General features: G+C 58.2%; 2 protein-coding genes across 3 annotated transcripts in view; one reads left to right on the forward strand and one right to left on the reverse strand.

The window, feature by feature from the left end:
• PIK3R3 (phosphoinositide-3-kinase regulatory subunit 3) overlaps positions 1-1891 on the reverse strand; it is a 79738-nt gene extending 77847 nt beyond the window's left edge. The window contains exons 1-2 of one of the 2 annotated variants that reach the window (XM_062623002.1): positions 1623-1891; positions 345-1038 (exon numbers count right to left, since the gene is read on the reverse strand). In XM_062623002.1, the coding sequence (XP_062478986.1) occupies positions 345-660 (316 nt within the window). In that variant the 5' untranslated portion in view covers positions 661-1038; positions 1623-1891. The remainder of the gene's footprint in view (positions 1-344; positions 1039-1622) is intronic. The other variant, XM_062623000.1, reaches the window with a different exon arrangement.
• Positions 1892-7937: 6046 nt separating this feature from the next.
• On the forward strand, positions 7938-12813 carry TSPAN1 (tetraspanin 1). Its single transcript, XM_062623003.1, has 7 exons — positions 7938-8069; positions 9284-9490; positions 9884-9958; positions 10670-10768; positions 11142-11279; positions 11732-11815; positions 12088-12813. Exons 1-7 carry the CDS (start codon positions 8013-8015, stop codon positions 12139-12141), a joined length of 714 nt encoding a protein of 237 aa, XP_062478987.1. The 5' UTR covers positions 7938-8012; the 3' UTR covers positions 12142-12813.
• The last annotated feature ends 5687 nt before the right edge of the window (positions 12814-18500 follow it).

Here is an 18500-nt window from a genome sequence, read left to right on the forward strand (position 1 = left end):
TTTGCTTGGAGGGCCAAAAGGCTCCTGCATCTTCTCCTGTGCTCTCATAGACACAGACCCCCTTGGACGCAGAAAGCCTGGGATACTGGTGAGGAGCAATCCCTGCAGTGTGTTTGTCTGCAGGGGGTAGCGATACCCTGGGTAGCCCCTGTCCCTTCTGCAGCTGCCTCGATGCATCAGGGCAGATAATTCCCAGGGCAGCTCCTCCTTCTGTGGCTGGATCCCCATCCCGAGGGTGGATCCCCACTGAATGCAAGCACCCACCCGAGCTCCACGCCACCCTCACCATCTTGCATTGAGCACCCACCCATAGGATCCCACCTTCCTGCTCCCCTAGCACTCACCCCAGGGTGCAGAGGTCCCAGCGGGTGGCGGGGGCAAGGGCCGTGGCCTGGCCTTGGTGTTGGAGGTGACGATGCGCGTGGGACCCAGGTACTCCACGTAGGTGCCGGGGAAGTCTCCGCGCTCTTTGGTGCGCTCATTGAGGCCGTGGAGCCAACCCTGGGGGCTGCGCTCGTCCCCGTCCTTGTAGCTGGGGCTGCTGAGCAGCCCGGCCCTGCTGACTGTCAGCACGTCCCCGGGGCTCAGCGCCAGGTCCTCCTCCCGGTCCTTCTGGTACTCGTAGAGTGCCCGGTACTGCAGCCCATCCGAGGAGGCCATGGTGATGCTGTGTGGTGTGAGTCACACTGCCTGTATCCAACCAGGCATTAAGGCCTGGGGTGCTCACACAGAGCAGGTATGGCAGTGCTGGGGCAACACGGTGCAGATGGGAGTGTTCCCTTCCCTGCACACGCAGAATAGGAATGCCAGTGTTGGAAAACCTCAGTGTTGAAGAGCGGCTCCTGACACCTCCAGCCCTGGAATGGCGGCAGAGCCAATTCAGCGCCCAGGGCTCAGCAGTGTTGGTTCAGGTGTGGGTAAGGAGCCTTTTCATCACCAGGGCAAACAGAGGGGAACAAGAGAAGCTAATTGGGGTCCAAATGTGCCATCCTCTTCTCAGCCTGGCCTCATCTGCATGGTGCTGGGACCTCCCTCTCTCTGCCAGAGAGAAAGGCAGTGTCTTAGCGACCAAATTGCTGTCTAATCCCCAACCCACCACCTTATCCCCCCATCCCAGCCTCCGGACACTGGGGAGAGCCCAGCGGCTCGCTTAGCTCCTGCTTCCCAGGGATCTCCCGCCAGCAGGGCTCGGCCGCTGCACGCAAGGAAAGTACCGGCAAGAGTCTGGAAAGTAGGGCAAGAGATCACGCCACGGGCTTTTAAAATAGACATATGGGCTGAGAAACCGCCTGCCGCACGCAGCTCCCCTCCGGCAGCTCCAGCCTGGCACTGCTGCACGGAGCCGGCGGATGGAGACGTAGGATTTTGGGGTGGGTTTGGGTTTTTTCCTTCCTCTTTTCTGGTGCATTTATAGATATTCCACCATGAGATACATCTTCCCCGGAGGGGGGGAATGCTGTGCTGCTGCCAACCCGCTGTCCTCCCGCTCCCCGCAGGACCCCGGGGAAGAGGGATGGATGGCGGGATGCTGCTGAGCACCGGCAGCGGGGCCGTCCGTGTGTCCATCCATCCCTCCATCCACCCGCCTCCCAGAGCCTTCCCGCTGCCCCCTCCAGCCTTACCGGGCGCGGCGGCTCCCGCGGCGGGAGCGGAGAACGGGAGCGGAGCGGAGCAGAGCGGAGCCCCGGCCCCGCCGAGCCGCTCTCCGGCGGTGATGTCAGCGTCCCTCCTCCCCGGTAGCCCCGCAGCGCGGCGGGGGGGGGGGGGGGGGAGCCCGGCTACCGGGGAGGGGGGGAATGGAAGGAGGAGGTGGATGATTTCATCCCCAGATGCAGCATCTGCTCCCAAATTGCCTCCTCTGTGGTTGGAGAACCACAGCTGGGGGGGGCTCCATCCGTCCTTAGGGATGCTAAATGGGACCAGCACACCATAAACCTCCCCCCCTCCACAGCAGGCAGCTCTCCCTGCTCACCCACAGAGGACCCCATCCCTTAGCCAGGCTAGAAAACACACACAGGACAAGGCAGGAGCTGTCATGGAGAATCCCAGCCCAGGAATTCCTCACTCTCGTCTTGAACATTTAAATGGTCCTCAGACCCAGGGTACGGACTGGGTACCACATAAAGCAGCGCAAGGTGATGCTGCAGGAGCTCCCGCATCCTTAAACGTTAACAAAGCAACAGCTAAAATTTAGTGGGGCAGAGAACTTGGAGGGGGCTGGCAGGGTTCATGTGGAAGGGGCCAAGCTCAGCCACAGCAGGGACACACACAAAGCCAGCCTGTGACAACAGCAGCATGGTCACATGCAACAAGGGCATCAGTTCTCAGCTCACTGCCAGCCCGGGGACACCCATGCTGGGAACGTCTCTGCTCTGATGTGGTTTGTGCCCCAGTGAGTCGCAGCAGAGCCAGTTACAATGGGGCATGGACAAGATGTCCCAATATCTGATTGCTTGTGAGGCACAAAGAGGTTGATGGGATGTCCCCAGAGGTGTTTTGGGGTTTCTTTTAATCCTTGCTCCTCACACTGACTTCTCCAAACTGGCAGCTGCTCCTTGTCTTTGCTGTGGGTCAGGCATCCTATAAATAGATGGTACCTGAAACATGGGCTTTGGGAAATGCACACTGGCACAAGGTTCAAGGGAAAACCCAAGGTGCTGAGTAAGGCTGAGGAAGCTGAGGCCCAGAGGCCAGCAGAGCAACACAGGAGCGGTACAAGCCCCTCCACCCCATAATTTCAGCAAATCCCCCTCTCCTTTTCCTGCAACACATGAACTGGCCATGCAGGGCAGCAGCATCCTGGAGGATCGCACCCCAGGCGCATATTGCTGGGCCCCTGCTGCCAGCTTTTGGGGACTAAAAGGGCCTTTTCTCTCCCTTGTCCCTTACCTGCTGGCACTGTCAGAGTTGGCTGCAAACAGCCAAACACTGCCCTTCCCCGACTCTGCTTCCCTGCCTGGGGCTGTCTCCATCGTGTCCCTGTGCCCCAGAAAAGGATTAGAGCTCAGGAAGGTGATGGGTGCATCACCACCTGATATTACCACCCATTTTATGATCAATCCCAAAACCAGGCCAGGAATTAACACAGTCCCAGGGCTCTGGGGCAGGGATACACTACAGCATGACATCCATCATCTCCCTTCCCAGGCTGCTGAATGAGATTTCTCCTTCCTAGCAGCAGCAATCTTCCCCTCCTAATGTACTTCAGGGTCCCCAAAGCCAAAGGCACCATCTCTTGCTGGACCCAAGTCCCATTGCCCCCTCATTCACCCCAGATGGGGCTGAGCATCACCCCAGCATGGCCAGCTCCTCCCCTAGGGCCCCTTCTTGGTGCTGGCCTCTAACCATCCCCAGAGCACCCCTTACTCCCCACTCCAGGCTCACTGCAGCAGCATCATTCCCCAAACTCCCCCACCCTGAGCTGCCCTCATCCCATTTCTCCTCTACACTGCTAATTTAACCCCCACCTCACTCCAGCCCAGAGGTAGTACATCACTCAGGATGAGCAGAGAACCCTCAGGAAGCACCCTATGAAGGACTAAGAAGTGCTTCAGCCCTTCACTGCTATTTATTGAGCACGCAGAGGAGCTGCCTGTCAGGCCCTGATTAGCTACAGATCCTTCCTCGTTTGCTTAATGAGCAGCACTCATCGCAGTGAGAGCTTTGCCTTTGACTTGCCTGGTCTCTGCTTTTCTGAGGTGTGCAGGAGGAGGCATCTTGCATCCCACGTTCCCCTTCAAGCTTCCCTTTGCTCATTGCCCATCCAGCCCAGGATGGGGCTATGTGAGGAGAACGACATGTCTCCTTGCTGGGGTCCCCGTGCTCTGCTGCCATTCTCTCCTGGATGGAGGGACAGCCCTTGGTGGGAGCATTTCCAGGGGCTGCCCAGTGCCATCCCAGCTGGCCCCAAGATGCGTTGGTCGCACTTACCCTGTGCTTCCCGGGATGTTAGCCACATGGCTGTGAATAAACGGAGCATAAATAGAGTTGTTAATGCGCCGGGCTGGAGTAAGTGAGGTTGTGAAGCCCTTCCCAGCTGGAGAAATCACAGAAACAATGTCTGATTTCAGCTGACATTTCACAGTCGGCTTTTTTGGTTTCATCTCCGCTTCCTCCCTCCGGAGAGGGCCACGCTTTGCTTTCTCTTCTCTTTAGAAGCAGCAAAACTCCCTCCCTCTTGGTTTACTCTCAGGGTGCCCAGGAGTGAGCTCTGGCCTCTGTGGGTTTTGTTTGAGGAAGTGCCAAGTGCTTCTTCAAACAACCTCCCATCGCGGTGCCCACAGCAGCCAGGAGCTGCTGGCTCCTACATCCCTGCTCTGCCACCACTGCCACAGTGCCTGCCTGGGCTGGGGTACCCCCACCTGGGAATGCTGGAAACAAAACCAAGGAACATAAGGAAAAGCTCGGGGCTCTGCCTGGGGCTGGCACTGGGGCTCTTCCCCTCTCTGCAGGGTTGAAGCTTCACAGTGGGGAAGATGCCAGGAGTGGGTGCTGGCAGAGAGACTGCGGTGCCAGGCAGGGCAATCTGTATGGCACCGGGTACCGATGGCCCCTCAATGCCACCTCCCTAGGCAGCAGATATCAGCACACCCTAGCACTGCGCCCTGACCAGAGCCAGGTCCCACACCTCAATCCATGATGGGAGAAGGTCCTGTCAACTGGGTGAGGCAATGAAGAAGGCTTTGCAGCCCTGCTCTCACTTGCAGCAGCCCCCAGAGCATCAGTGCTCGGCATGCGGTTGTCCTGGTGTGACCCCGCAACGCAGCCCTCTGCATTCCCCAACTCATCCCACTTGGCTTTACAGCAGCTGGTGCCTCGACATGGACCTTGCTAATGAATTTGGGAGGGATTTTCTGGCCTGAACACATATAAGAAACAAGGAAATGTTATCTTGGAGGGGTGTGGGCAGGCAGCCAGTGGAAGGGCAGGCACCGGGGGACCCTCTGTGGGGGGTACATACACAGGAAGAGGCTCAGCTCCATACACAGGCAGGGAGATGTCATTGAGCCCCTCTTTAATTGCATTATTAACACACAGCTAGAAACAGCACCGTGATTAAAATCAGCTACGTAAGGCACAGGGCTGGATCCTTGCCCTGAGGGACTCACTGTGGGATGCACTGCTGGGACATACTTGCAGCTCCCACTTATCACCACTGTATTTCCACCCCCTGGCACAGATCATGGCACTAAATGGGTCAGATCCTGTGTTCTGGACTCAGGCTGTAGTTTTGCACACAGCCATGGGGTTGGGGCGGATTCCCCCAATGTGGGAGCTGCAGCACAATGAAATCAGTGTGGTCCCACTGCCCAGTCCTTCCTGGGGAAGAGACATGAGGCAGGGAGCAGAGCTGGCAGCTTTTCCATGAAGAAAAACCTAGGGAGGGGTGCTTGGTGCAGATCCTGACACCAGACATGTGCCCAGCATGGGTCAGCAGCTGGGGTGGGGACAGAGGACTTTGGGGTGACCGATTACAGCCACTTTCCTGCCCTCAGCCTCCCAGAGCCAGGCCTGCTGAGGAGGAGCCGTGCTACCCATGTCCCGGTGAGAAGCATCCCTGTGCTCCAGGGAAGGGGATGCTCAGTGTCCAGCCAAGCTGCATGCAGGGATGGGAGCAGTGGGGAGGTGGCAGGGTCCTGCTGGGCAGGAGGGACATGGGAATGTCACCAGGCTCGTCCCGCTGTGGCCAGGCCAAGCCTTCCTGAAGAGCCAGAAAATCCAGCCCTGGCTCCCTAATGGGGCTCAGATGGGTGCTGCTGGGGAGCGGCCAAACCCCAGGCTGCGGTGCTGAGTGCTGGAGAGGTGAATGGAGCAGCCCATAGCTGGTCCTTTGAGTTTCCTTGTATCTGGGAATGATTGGGAATGAAAGCTACTACTTATGTATTTGCCTCAAAATCTTTTTGAGGAGGGGGGATTGTGTGCAGGCTGGGACGAGGCGATTTCTGGGAGAGGGTCAATATGATGGGGGTCTTGTTTTGCATAGAAGGGTAACAACCCCTTTTGGGAGAGGGATAAAGGCTGAGCCCCTCACTCTGAGCAGCTTCATGGCAGCAGTGGATGCGCAACTACTGCAGGGAAGGGTTTAGGGGGAAAGGGTTAAAACCCCTGGCTCCAGCACAAGTTGCTCTAACACCCAGGGTGCCTGGGAGGGTTGAAGGCTTCCCCAGATACCACTGGGCTTTGGCTGGAGCCCAATGGGGCTGACTTCATCCTGCTGAAATGTATCATTATGGCCAGGCAGGGAATTCACTGTGGGGTTTCGGGGGAACTGGGTGCAGGGTGGAGTGTGCTGAGCAATCAGACCCAGCATTTGCCGGCTGCTGCTGCAGGATGAGAGCTCCCCACCCTCCTGCATCACTCCTCGGTTTGACGACAAGCTGAAGGGACACACTGTGGGTGCTGGGGGGGGGTCCGACACGAGCTCCTGCCCCAAAGACACATTGCATGAGTAAGAACCACCTCCATGGTCAGTCCTGGGGATGCAGCATCCCTGACTCTCTGTTGCAGCCCTGTTTAAGCAGCCCTGTTTCAAAGCCTCTTTCCAAAGAGGATCACTTTTGGCAGCCCTTAGGCAATGGCAGGTCTCTGCTGACCTGCTCCAGTGCTGGCATCTGTTACGGCTGTCACTGTCCTCTCCTGCTGTCACCCTGCTGTGTCCCCGCCAGCAAAAATCTGCCTCCCTGCTCAACGGTTAGTGATGGCACATACAACTTTGGGTTTTCCTTTGCAAACTGCCTCTGTGCCCTCCTCTGCCTGCTCCTGGTTTTGCCCAGGGAGCTGGAGATTGAAGTTTTGGAGATCCCTGCCCGAGTGGTCCCAAGCAGTGGGGCCAGCAGTGTACACACAGCATCAGCCTGGAAAGCTGGGGGGACACAGTCGTGGTCCTGCAGGAAGGGATGGCAGAGAGGGGCGGCAGAGAGGGGCCAACCAATGGGGATGCCCATGGCCAGAAAATCCCAAGGCCAGTGCCCAGCACTGCTGCTGAGCGCCTGTGCAGGAGGGCAATGGGGTGGTACCCCCACCATGGCTGCAGCATCTGCCATGGAGGGAAGCTCCCCTTCTCCACCACTCCCCCCACACACACACCCCGGAATAGATACAATTGCCCCCCAAAGTCATAGAGTCACAGACTGGTTTGGGTTGGAAGGGACCTTAAAGCTCATCCAGCTCCAACCCCCTGCCACGGGCAGGGGCACCTTCCACTAGACCAGGTTGCTCCAAGCCCCATCCAGCCTGGCCTTGAACACTGCCAGGGATGGGGCAGCCACAGCTTCTCTGGGCAACCTGTGCCAGTGCCTCAGCACCCTCATAGTAAAGAATTTCTTCCTAATATCCAATCTAAATCTCTCCTGTTTCAGTTTAAAGCCATTCCTTTTTGTCTGTCCATATGTGCCCTTGTATAAAGTCCCTCTCCGGCTTTCTTGCTTCCCCCTCAGGCACTGGAAGGGGGCTACAGGCTCATCCTAAGGGTCACGGCGCTTCCAGGTTGGGTGTCAGCGAAGACGCAGGCAGGGATACTTGTCCTCGAGTGTTGTCAGCTCACAGGAGCACTGGGATGGGGATATCATATCCCCAGCCCCACCGCCGAGAGGCCGCGGTGACGGGCGCGGAGCAGCATCCAGCCTCACTACCTGCATGCCCCGGGTCGGGCCGCTCCGGCGGCAGAGGGCAGCAGGCACCAGGTACCCAGGGACACGCGTGGCTTCATCCCCCGTCCTTCTTCCCTCCCTCCCTCCCTCCAGGGGGTGGCCCTGTCGGGGCCAGGCTGGACGGGGCGGGGGGGGGGGGGGGATCCAGCGGAGGAGGCGGCCCCGGGGCCGTGCCCGCTTAAAAGGCGTCAGTGCGGTCGGGACGGGGCGCTGGGACCGGTCCGCGTTCAGGTAAGCTCGGCTCGGCCATTGGGGAGTGCGCCCCGGGGATCCCCCTCCTCTGCCCCTCGGGGGACTGGCCTGGCGGGGGGCTGTGGTTGGGGATCCCCCCTGATCAAGTCTGTGCTGTCCGCAGGTGCAAAGATGGGGTGCTTCACCTTTATCAAGGTCATGATGATCCTCTTCAACCTGGCCATATTCGTAAGTGCGCCCCAGATGATGTCTCTTCCCGGGGGGGGACTCGACCTTGGCGGCTTCCTGCCCCTCGGGAAACAGGGATGAAAGGCTGGGGACCGAGGGAGCGGGTCCTGGGGAGCACACTGAGCCGGGCATGGGGCTGGGGAAGCCATCCCCTGTGGGGTCTCCCGCCCCTCCATGTCCCTGTCTGTGGGGGACTGAGCAGGGGATATAGGTCCATGCGGGACTTGTGCTCCTGGGACCCCGGTGGGGTGTGAGGTCTGGGCTCTGGCACCAAGCTGAGGACTAAAGCCTTGGGCTTGTAGGGGTCTTGCTACATTGGTGTGTCCAGTGCTGGCCAAAGCCCGGGGGACCATGCTGGGCTCAGGGGATGGTGGCTGTTGCATCAGCGACCCATGTCCTTCCTTTTGCTGAAGCTCTGGTGAGGGGTGCAGTGTGCCCCAGAGCAGGGGGGGTTTGCTGGGTCCCTGCCTGTAGGGGAGCAGCCCGTGTGTGTTACAGTGACCTGCAGTGCTGGGGGTCTCCCAGTGTCCGAACTCCTTTCTAGTGTTGGGATATTGGGAGTTTCCAGAGCACATACAGCCTCTGTGTGGGGTGGTGGGGCTCTAAGAACGACCCTGGCTACGCAAGAGCGATGGATCCAGCGGGAAGGGGCTGTGGTGGGATAAAGCTGCAGGAAAGGGGGGGGCTGCAAAACCTCCAGCCTCACCCTGGTGAAACACTGCTGCCTTAATGCTCCTTCCAGGGCTTGGGAAAGGTGGAGCGGGTGGAGGGCAGGGCTGGAAGCAGCCCTGAGCTGACCTTGCCAGGTGTATGTGAGCCTCTGGGGCTCCCTCGATCCGCCGCTCCCCCGTGTAAGTGGGTATCTTCCTTGGATGGAATCTGCGGCAGTGTAATGGTGGCCAGTGTGAGCTGGACATGTGGGTCCCTCTGGGGTCAGGGGGTGGTTGGTGACACGGCTGGCTTAGCTGCCTTGAACAGGGGGAGCTGTGACACCACAGCTGGGAATGTGCTGGTTGTGGGGTGTGTTTAAGGATACTGACCCACCCGGACACACCAGGTGTGTGGCAGCAACACCCTGAGCTGCCTTCAGTGGCCATAAAGTATTGATTTGGTGTAGCAAGAGCTTGCAAAGGGGAGAAATAGCTGTGCCAGGACCTTCCCCAAATCACACATCTCTGCCTGCCTGGGAGCTGACATTGTCTTTCTCCTCCCAGCTCAGTGGTGGGACCCTGCTAGGAGTTGGCATCTGGGTCACAGTGGATGGACAGTCATTCCTGGATATATTTGGGGCAATCTCCTCCAGCATCCTGCAGGTTGTGAATGTGAGCTACTTCCTCATTGTCATCGGTGCCATCCTGCTGGTGATCGGCTTCCTTGGGTGCTACGGAGCACAGAAGGAGAGCAAATGCCTCCTGATGATGGTACGGACCTGACTTGTCTCCTTATCAAGCCTCACTTGAGCTTGGCCTCTGGTGGGGGATATCTGAGGGATGGATTGTTCCATGGAGATGTGCTCCGTGGATGTTCCCATGTGGCAGAAGGCTGGGTGGCCCTTGGAAAGGCAGTGCTGGACCTAAAGTCTGCCCTGGGTTAAGGGTGAAAGGAAGCAGAAGCTGGTGCTGAGCAGAGGTCTCCTTTGGAGCATGTCCGGAGAGATCAGCCCCATGGGGAAGGCTGGAGGATCCCAAGGTTCTGTTGCCCATGCCCTGTGGCAGAGCTGAAGGCAATGAGACGGGGATTGAGCCCTGAGGTGGTGTCCTGTGGCCTTGGGAATCCTGTATTGCTCTGACCTCCCTCCCCTTGCTGTATTCTAGTTCTTCGCAGTGGTGCTGATCATCTTCATTGCTGAAGTTGCTGCTGCCGTGGTGGCTCTGGTCTACACGGGTGTTGTGAGTACCATCTGAGGCTTGCTTTGGGCTAATCTGGGACCCATTCCTACCCTTTGGGAAAGCAGGAGGCGATGGGGCTGGTGGTGCTGCCCATGGGTGGGGAAATTGAGAGGTGGGCACTGCTGCTGGAGGAAGGGATGCTGGACCCTGCTGGCACCAGCTATGTGGGCAAGGTGGGGCAGCCTGGCTGGCGTGAGGATGGAGTGAACAGGGATTCCCATTGCCCTGAAGAAATGGGCATTATGGTCCAAGTTTTGCCCTCTTCTTTCTCTCAAATGCCTTAAGCTAGTACCAGCCTTGACACCTCTCCACCTCTGATGGCAGGAGTCACATAGGAGAGGAAATCCCTAATGCTTCATGCTCAAACTCACCCCCTTATTAAGCACCTGAGAAACCACCTGGGGAGAAAGGTGACTGCCTCATTAGGCACTGGAGAAGTCAACCGCAGAGCAAACATCATTCCTGGCTCCCTCAGTTGTGCTGCTTATCAGATGACTCACGGGTCATAAGTGGCCTGGGTGCCATAAAGTACTGGTTAGTGGGGAAGGGGCCAAGCTATCCTCAAGCTGAAAGGATGTGGTGTGACGTGCTCCTGGCCACTCTGGGCCTGACTGGTCTCCTCCCAGTAGCTTGAGACCAGTATGAGGGATTTTAACTCTGTGATGCTCACCAGAACCTTCTCTGATGGTGTTTCTCTGCCTCTCCTTCCAGGCAGGGACACTGCTCATGGCTGTGGTGACGCCTCTCCTGAAGGATAAGTACGGGGTGGATAAGAGCTTCACACACATTTGGAATGTCACCATGATGGAGGTGCGCTGAGCCCTGGGGCCCCCATCTCTGGGCCAGAATGCTCCCAACATGGCTCAGTGGTGCAAACCTGGGCTTTGGGATGGGCAGTTCCCATTCCGGGATGGGAATGGGAACACCATCATGATCCTGCATGTGCTGAGCTGTCCCCTCCCCCAGATGCCTGGGACCTACCTGCTTGGGATCCAGTGGTCCCATGGCTGAGGGGAGAACTGTACATGCTTGAGTATGGGCAAAATCCTTGTCCCAGGAAGGCCATTGAACACCAGGGTTGAGCTGGGTAACCCCCTCCATGGGGCAGCGGTGTTCAGACCTGGACACCAGGAGGAAGACCTGAAGGATGCTCTCCCCATCCTTTCCTTTCTCTCCTTCTTAGGTCCATTGCTGTGGCCTGAATAACTACACAGACTTCAACGACTCCGTCTGGTATAAGGACCACGGAACCTACCCTGAGCCCTGCTGTAATAGCACACAGCCCTGCACCTACATGGCAGCTGCAGAAAGCAAAGTCACGGTATGGGTGCACCAACAGCTCTTCTGGCAGAGCCTGGTTTGGGGTGTGCTTTGGCATGGGGCAGGAGACCTCCCATGTAGCTCCAGCCCCAGCTTGGGACATGGTGCTCTCATGGACCTTAAGTCCGGGGGGATGCCTGGTGGAGGCATGCAAAGATGCTGCCATTGCTCTGGTCCTAAGGGGAGCTCTGTCGCAGGTTGGCATGCCTGGAACTGAGCATGAATCCAGGCACCACTCTGGTTTACTGTGTGATTTCCCTGCCTATTCCCCTCCTTTCTGCCCCTAATACCATGATTTGGCCTGGGAAGTGGCTGAGTTGCCCCCCGATACCCCCAGACCATCTCCGTCTCCATACTGGAGAACTGTACCACCCTTCCTGGGGCTGCTGTGCCCCAGCAGCTGGGGGAGCACCACCTCTTGCTCACCCTCACCTGTGTGTTTGCCTCCTGCAGGGTTGTTTCGATCAGATCTTGGAAGAAATCAGGACCCATGCAGGTGTGGTGGGTGGCGTGGCTGCTGGCATCGCTGCCTTGGAGGTGAGTGCCTGAGCATCATTGTGCTCCTTCGCCTTGTAACTGGGTGTGAGTGGTGACGCAGGGACCAGCCTGGGTGGCAAGGGGCTGGGGCAGCCCTATGGCCCACCATCTGCCCCAGGGTGGCTACTGAGCCTTATTCCATTGGTACACCCAACTCTTCCTCCTTGAGCGTGCTGGGGATGGATGCTACAGGCTGTGACCCAAACCCATGCTGGGTGGAGGGATGAGACAACACACACCTGTGGGTGCTGACTTTCTTCTTGCCACCCCAGATTGCAGCCATGGTGGTTGCCATGTACTTGTACTGCCATCTGGACCAGAAATGACCCCACAGAGCAGGAGATGATCTGCCCCCTCATCGTGCCGGGGTGCTCCCATGGCGTGCCATGCTCTCCGGGGGACCCCATCGCTCCCTGGGCCTGATGCTGTCTTGTGCACTGTGATTTTGTAGCTGCGTTTTGATCTACTGAGCTGGGATCTGTAGAGTTTGTGTATATTTTTGTACTGTTATGGGACACTGAGTCTGTACATAGTGATTTGGGGGGGGGGGTTGAAGGGGGGGAAGCTGCTTGGTCTGTTTAGCTGATGCCAGAGGGAGATAGAGCAGCGCAGGGGCTGATCAGAGCTGCTGATCTGGCAGTGGCGCAGTGATGCCTTGATAAACCCTTGCGGGCAGGTGCTGTGCCTTTCCCATGCTGTCTCCACTGTGTCCCTAAGTGGGGGCTGCTCCGTGCCCCCTTCATCACTCCATTGAATCATTGTAGGTGGTAACTACACTTCCTATGGGGATGTATCTACCCCTACACATGTTTTCTGCCAGCCCTGACCATGTTGTCACCTAAATGAGGCACTGGCTGGTCTGTGCCCCTGCCCTGGCATGAAGACAGCCCTGTTGGTCCCTGTCCCTGCGGTGTCCGGGGCTGCCCCCCTATCACACCATGGCTGAGCCCTCTCCATCTGTAAAGAAAACCAATTAAATTGTTCATCTTGGATACAAACCTGGAGCCGATCCTGGTGCTGCTTCAATGAACGGCCTGTGCCTGGGGAGCACTGCGGGGTGCGGGGCTGCTTTGCCTTCCCCATCCCCAAGAGCCCCATGCAGGCAGCACCGTGCTGCCCGCAGCCTCCTCACCTGCTCCGGTGCTTGGAAACCATCAGCCCCGTGTTTGCACAACAGCCGGGAGTGGCGGGAGCTACCATGAGCCTTGCAAAACAGCCCTGCCCTCCGCAACAGCCGCTGCTTGCTCAGCAATGTTGGGTTTAGGGACTGGGCAACAGCCTGGCTTGAAAGGCAGGGCTGGTTACTGGGGGGGTTTGGCCTGGTGTTCGTGTCCCCATCAGCCCCAGGAGCGTCAAATGGGGTGGTACCTTCCCCCCCCAACTCCATCTCTGAGCATCTCTATCTCCCAGCATTGTCCCACTCTGATGCACCCACAGTCCTTCTATGGGGGGTGATGGGCAGGTTTCCAGCCACCCTCTTCCCCAGCATCACTCCCTTGTTGCCTTTGGCATCATGCCCCCCTTGAGCATCCCCTTGCCATGCCTCACTTTCCCCATTTCATAGAATCACAGAATGGTTTGGGTCAGAAAGGACCTTAAGATCATCCAGTTCCAACCCCCTGCCATAGGCAGGGACACCTCACACTAAACCATGTCACCCAGGGCTCCGTCCAGCCTGACCTTGAACTCTGCCAGGGATGGAGCATTCATAACTTCCTTGGGCAACCCATTCCAGTGCCTCACCACCCTTACAGTAAAGGACTTCTTCCTTAAATCTAACCTGAACTTCCCTGTTTAAGTTTGAACCCATCACCCCTTGTGCTGTCGCTACAGCTCCTGATGAAGAGTCCCTTGCTCATTTTAAACATGAGGTGGTTTGGGGTGGCTGTACTGCTTCACCCCCTTTCTGCCATGAGGTTCCCCACCTCCCCGGTGTGGGGCAGAGCACTGTGGGGCGGCGGCTGTTAAGGACGAGGCGATAGGCAGTGGGGCAGCAGCCCAGTGTGCAAACACTCTCCCCATGCACTGCCTTGCTCCAGCATCCCCTTATCAGCTCCTGCACTGGGTACGGGGCTGCACCAGGGCACAGCTGAGGTTCCTCAGGGTCCAGCACCTCGGTGGCACCATCCAGCACCTAGTTGGGGGCAGCGGGGTGTCAGTGGGACAGGCGTGGGCACCTGCTCCCCACCCAGGGGTGACTCAGCCCTGGGGACATGGGTTCTGGCCCTGCCCCATGGCGAGGTGCGTGGGGAAACTGCTATAAAACAGCTTTCTCTTCCTCTTCCTCCTCTCTGGACACATGAAGGACCTGGTTCCGGCCATAAACAGTGACCTCATGGGTGACGTCAAGCCTTTTAATCCTCTTTTCCCTCCCTGGGTATGCAGGAACCCAGTGCTGCCCAAAGCCTTTCCTGGTCGTGGTGGCCAGGTTGTCACTGAACCAGGCACCGCTGGGCACATCTGGCCTGGCCTCGTCCCTCTCTGCTCCTGTATGGGTTTCCCTCGCCAAGCAGGGTCCTGGCAACCACCCTGTGCCATCACCCCAGCAGGGTGCAGTGGGATCGGGGTGATTCCCGGCTGGTCGGAGGCTCCTGGCTTCACACCTCTTCCTGGCCATGGGGTTTCCCCGCTCAGGGCAGGCCGTTTCTGTGGCGCTGGCTGCAACCACAAGCTTGGTTCCCCCCCTTCACCCGCTAGGGAAACCTGAAGGACCAGTTTCTCCTCCCGGATGCAATTCCTCCCCATCACCCTTCCTGGCTCTCAGCTCCCCTGGCAGCCCAAAGGGCAGCAGTGGGGCAGTGGGGGTAAGTCTGGATGGCGCAGCAACCCCTGTGCTTCCACAGTGCCACTTCCCTCTGCTTCCCACTGCCCAAGCATCTCCAGAGCTGTTGGGATCCACAGAGGACCCCCATCCCAGCTGGTCCTGCACCAGCCCCAGGATGCACCCCAGCCCACCACCCCAAGTGGGTGCCACCAGGCATCTCTGCACCTTATAACCCTTAGATTGCCTGATCCCCCAGACTGGCACCCCAAAAAAGCTGATCATTGTGCCACTGGAGACCGAGGCCAAACAGTTCCTAGGGGCACATGGTAGCAAACACAAACTTCCTTATTGCCCCCCCCAGAAAGTGTCCTTGGCTTGAAGTGCCCTGCATGACAGGGTGTGTGTGCTGGGATGGGGATTACTCTTTTCTGCCCATAACACAGGGTTGGGGACAGCAGGAGGGTAAAGTCTCTCTGTATGGGGGCTGCAGGAGGGTAAAGTCTCTCTGTATGGGGACTGCAGGCAAGCGAGCAGCACCCTGCCTCCTGCCAGAGCCCAGGCTGCTGCTGTACCCTTCCACACACCCCCTTGCTCACCCCAGTCCATGTGTTGTGCCTTGCCCCATTCCACCACAGGCAATAGCCCCCTGTGAGGGTGACAACCAGCCTGGCCTTTGGAATGGGGAGAGCTGGTGGGGGTGAAGGGAAGGGTGGCTGAGCCCTTCTCTTGGGTAGGGTTTGCCCCTATCTTGGCTGAGGAGGTGATGAGGATGGTGTGGAGAGACCCGGCTGTGTGTGGGGTGGCTGGGAGCAGAGATGGGGTCACTCTTAGGGTTGGCTCAGAGTTGGTCCTTGTGATCTGGGATTTGTTTTGTGGGGAAACGGGTGCATGCAGACCCCACAGCCACTGGAACAGTGTGGCATCTCCAGCCTCATCCAGTCTGCTGCAGCCCCATGAATCCACGTGTGATGGGGACCAGCCCAATGCCACCATATCACCCACCCTGCAACAGCCTTGGAACATCTCTCTACTGGAAACAGCCTCTTTAGGAGCCCATGTAGGGAATTTCCACCTGCTTGGAAAATGGGATGACTCAAGGGCAAGCTGCTCCCTCGGAAGCAATAAGGAAGGGGCTGGTGTGTGTGCTGGAGGCTGGGTGGATCTGGATACCCCATCAGCTTCCTGTGGGGCAGCATCCCCATGAGCACAGGGTGGGGAAAATGAGGAGCTAGAGCTCTACAGGGAAGGCAGATACATGAAGAGCTGCCTTTCTCTCCCCAGCAGCCCCATGGGGTGCCTGTGCACCCATTGCTCTGCCACCATGGGTGCCATGCACCAGCCAAAGCCTCAGGGGATTTACAGGGTGTGTTTGCCACCAGCATTGCCTATTCTGGGGCACAATGGGCAAACTGTGATTTAGGACATGAGCTGCCCTCGTCCTCCTGGGAATTGGCGCTGTTGGGGGGACAGGATTATCATGAAAAGGAGGAGGAATCACAGCTCTTTGGGTTTGTGCTGATAAAGTGAATGGGAAGAAAAAGCCAACTCATTCATCATGAGCTGCCCAAGGAGTGCCCGCTGTGTGGGTTTTCCCCCCACCCACCATAACAGCCTGGCCATGACGTTCCCGGATCCGGCAGGAGAGGACGTCCTCGAAGGGCATGGGCTGGCCTGGGGGAAGAAGGGAGGCACTGCACCCTTTCCCCAGCACCCCCTTCCTCCCTGGCTTCCCTTCTCCTCCTCCTCCTCCCTGAGATAAACCACCCTGGGTGCCCACCCAGCCCCAAGGATGCTTTCTGGGCAGCTCCGTGTCCAGTTAATTGTTGGGTTACCAGAGGTGTCAGAAGGACTCTTCGACAGCAGCAGGCAGGAGCTGACATTGAACGTGAGGGTTAATCATTAACGTGGTGCCAAGCAGGACACAGCGTAATAACCATCACAGGGACCCAGTTGAAGATTAATTTGCCACTGGGCTTTGTTAGGTGCGGGCACAGGAGGTGGCAGCAGGGGATGGGGACAGGGATGGGCTGGGCAAAGCCAGGACCAAGGGGAGAAGCCAGGCAGAGCCCCTTGAGCACCCTGGTGTTACAGGGCTCTTTATAATGCAGAAGGTGCTGCCTGGGGATCAGCACCCTGGGCCGGATGGAGGTGGCCTGGGCACAGCATCACTGCCTCCTCCCGCACAGTGATGAGGACAGGGCCAGCACACCCTAAGCACTGAGATCCCTCCATCCCACAGGACCTCGGCTGCTATCCTGGAGGACAGTGGCTGGAGGGTGCTTCCCTCTATCTGTGGGGCACAGAGGGACGGATGTGCCATGGGAAGGGCCAGCACGGACTCTACCTCCCACATAACAGCCCATCATCGGAGCTCAGGCGCTCCCTGCCCCTCCAGCACAGAGATCCCCACTGAAAAAGCATAATGCATACAAATAACCACGGTCAGAATTCATGCAACATTCCCCTCCTCCCCCAAGCTCTGGAAAGGTCAAGTTTCATGCCAAGGCTATTTTGCCTTTGTTTAATTATCAGCCAGCTCCTGGGAAGCCGAGCAGCCCAGACAGGTTCTCTTTTGTATGGCTGCACAAAGCCAGGAGGCCGGGCTCCGGGGGGCAAGGGAGACTGGGAACCCACAGCTTAGGCAGTGTGTGCTCAAACTGGTGCCACATGGGGCTAAACTTAAACGATGACACCATGGGAGATGGCAGGTTGGTCTTCCCAGGGAGGGCAGGCGATGGGATAGCTGTCCAGCCAGCTCCTAGACAGCTGGGTGTGCTCCAGCACCAGTGGACTGAGCTGGGAAGTGAGCAGGACCCTCACTGATGAGGCAGGATGAGGAGGGACCTGGCTCCTCGAACAGGCTCCCCAGGACTAAGGCCCTTCAGGCAATGAATCTTTGCATCATCACCACCCAGGGAGTGATGTGCTGAAGCTCTCCATCAGCCTGCCACAGGCACTCCACTTCAAGGGGGGTTTAGCATCATCACCCCATTTTGGGAAGAAACTACTGTAAATGCTGGCTCCTCGAGGTGGACACGAAGTGGTGGGTCTTGAACCTCAGCCCACATCACCCCTAGGCATCAGTCACAGCACCCTGGCAGGGGCTCAGTGCTACAGGGTCTTGCCTCAGCAGGAGGTGGATGTGGATGCTGCCAGGAGGTGAGATCCACTTGGCAGTGCCAAGCAAAACCCTTAGGGCTGGGCAGAAAGGCTCTGGCAATGGGATGCTCTCCTTGAAAGCTGTGCCTGGTCCCAGGTAGGTGGCGTCAGTTTAGGAAGAAGCCCAGCCTGGCTGCAGGGAGCAGGAGGCAGCTGGTCCGGGATGCAGGTTGTGGCTGGTCCGTGCTGGTGGCTGACGCTCTTCCATTGTGGTTTTGTTTGGGTTCTGTAGTCTCTGCCCCAGAAGTGGGTGCACCCCAGCTCTCCCAGGGCTCCCTGCCCCACAGAGGCAGAAGTCTGGGGTGATGTCCTGGGCTGCCTGCAGAAGTCACCCACACAAGGCTGACCCAGAGGGTTCCAAGGTTTTGTTCTCCGCTCTTCACTTGGCTTCACTTCACCCCTGCCCACACCCATGCTGTGGGGAGGAGTAAAGCTGCTGCTGTGCAGAGGTGGTTGTGCTGGAGGTCCCTCCTGCAGCCTTTGCCATCCCTGGCCACAACTAGGTAGGGTTGCACAACTCAGGAGCAGGGCAGGGGCTGGCCCTGGTGCGGCATGACCTGAATTGTCAGGTATCAGCTCCAGTTGTGGGTCTGATGGCAAGGGCCCTGTCCCCTTCGGCTATGACGTCCCTTCCTTCTGCTGTGCCCCAGGGCAGGGGGTTCTTACTGCAAAATTCTTTCTCTCAAAGGAAAGAAACCCAAACGCACCAGAGAGGCCAGAACTGCAGCTCAGCCCCATGGGCTCAGCTTGCTGGATGGTGGG

This window comes from Pezoporus occidentalis, unplaced genomic scaffold, assembly GCF_034315485.1.
Source record: "Pezoporus occidentalis ecotype Australia unplaced genomic scaffold, CSIRO_AGI_Poc_V1 ctg25, whole genome shotgun sequence".
Lineage (NCBI taxonomy): Eukaryota > Metazoa > Chordata > Aves > Psittaciformes > Psittacidae > Pezoporus > Pezoporus occidentalis.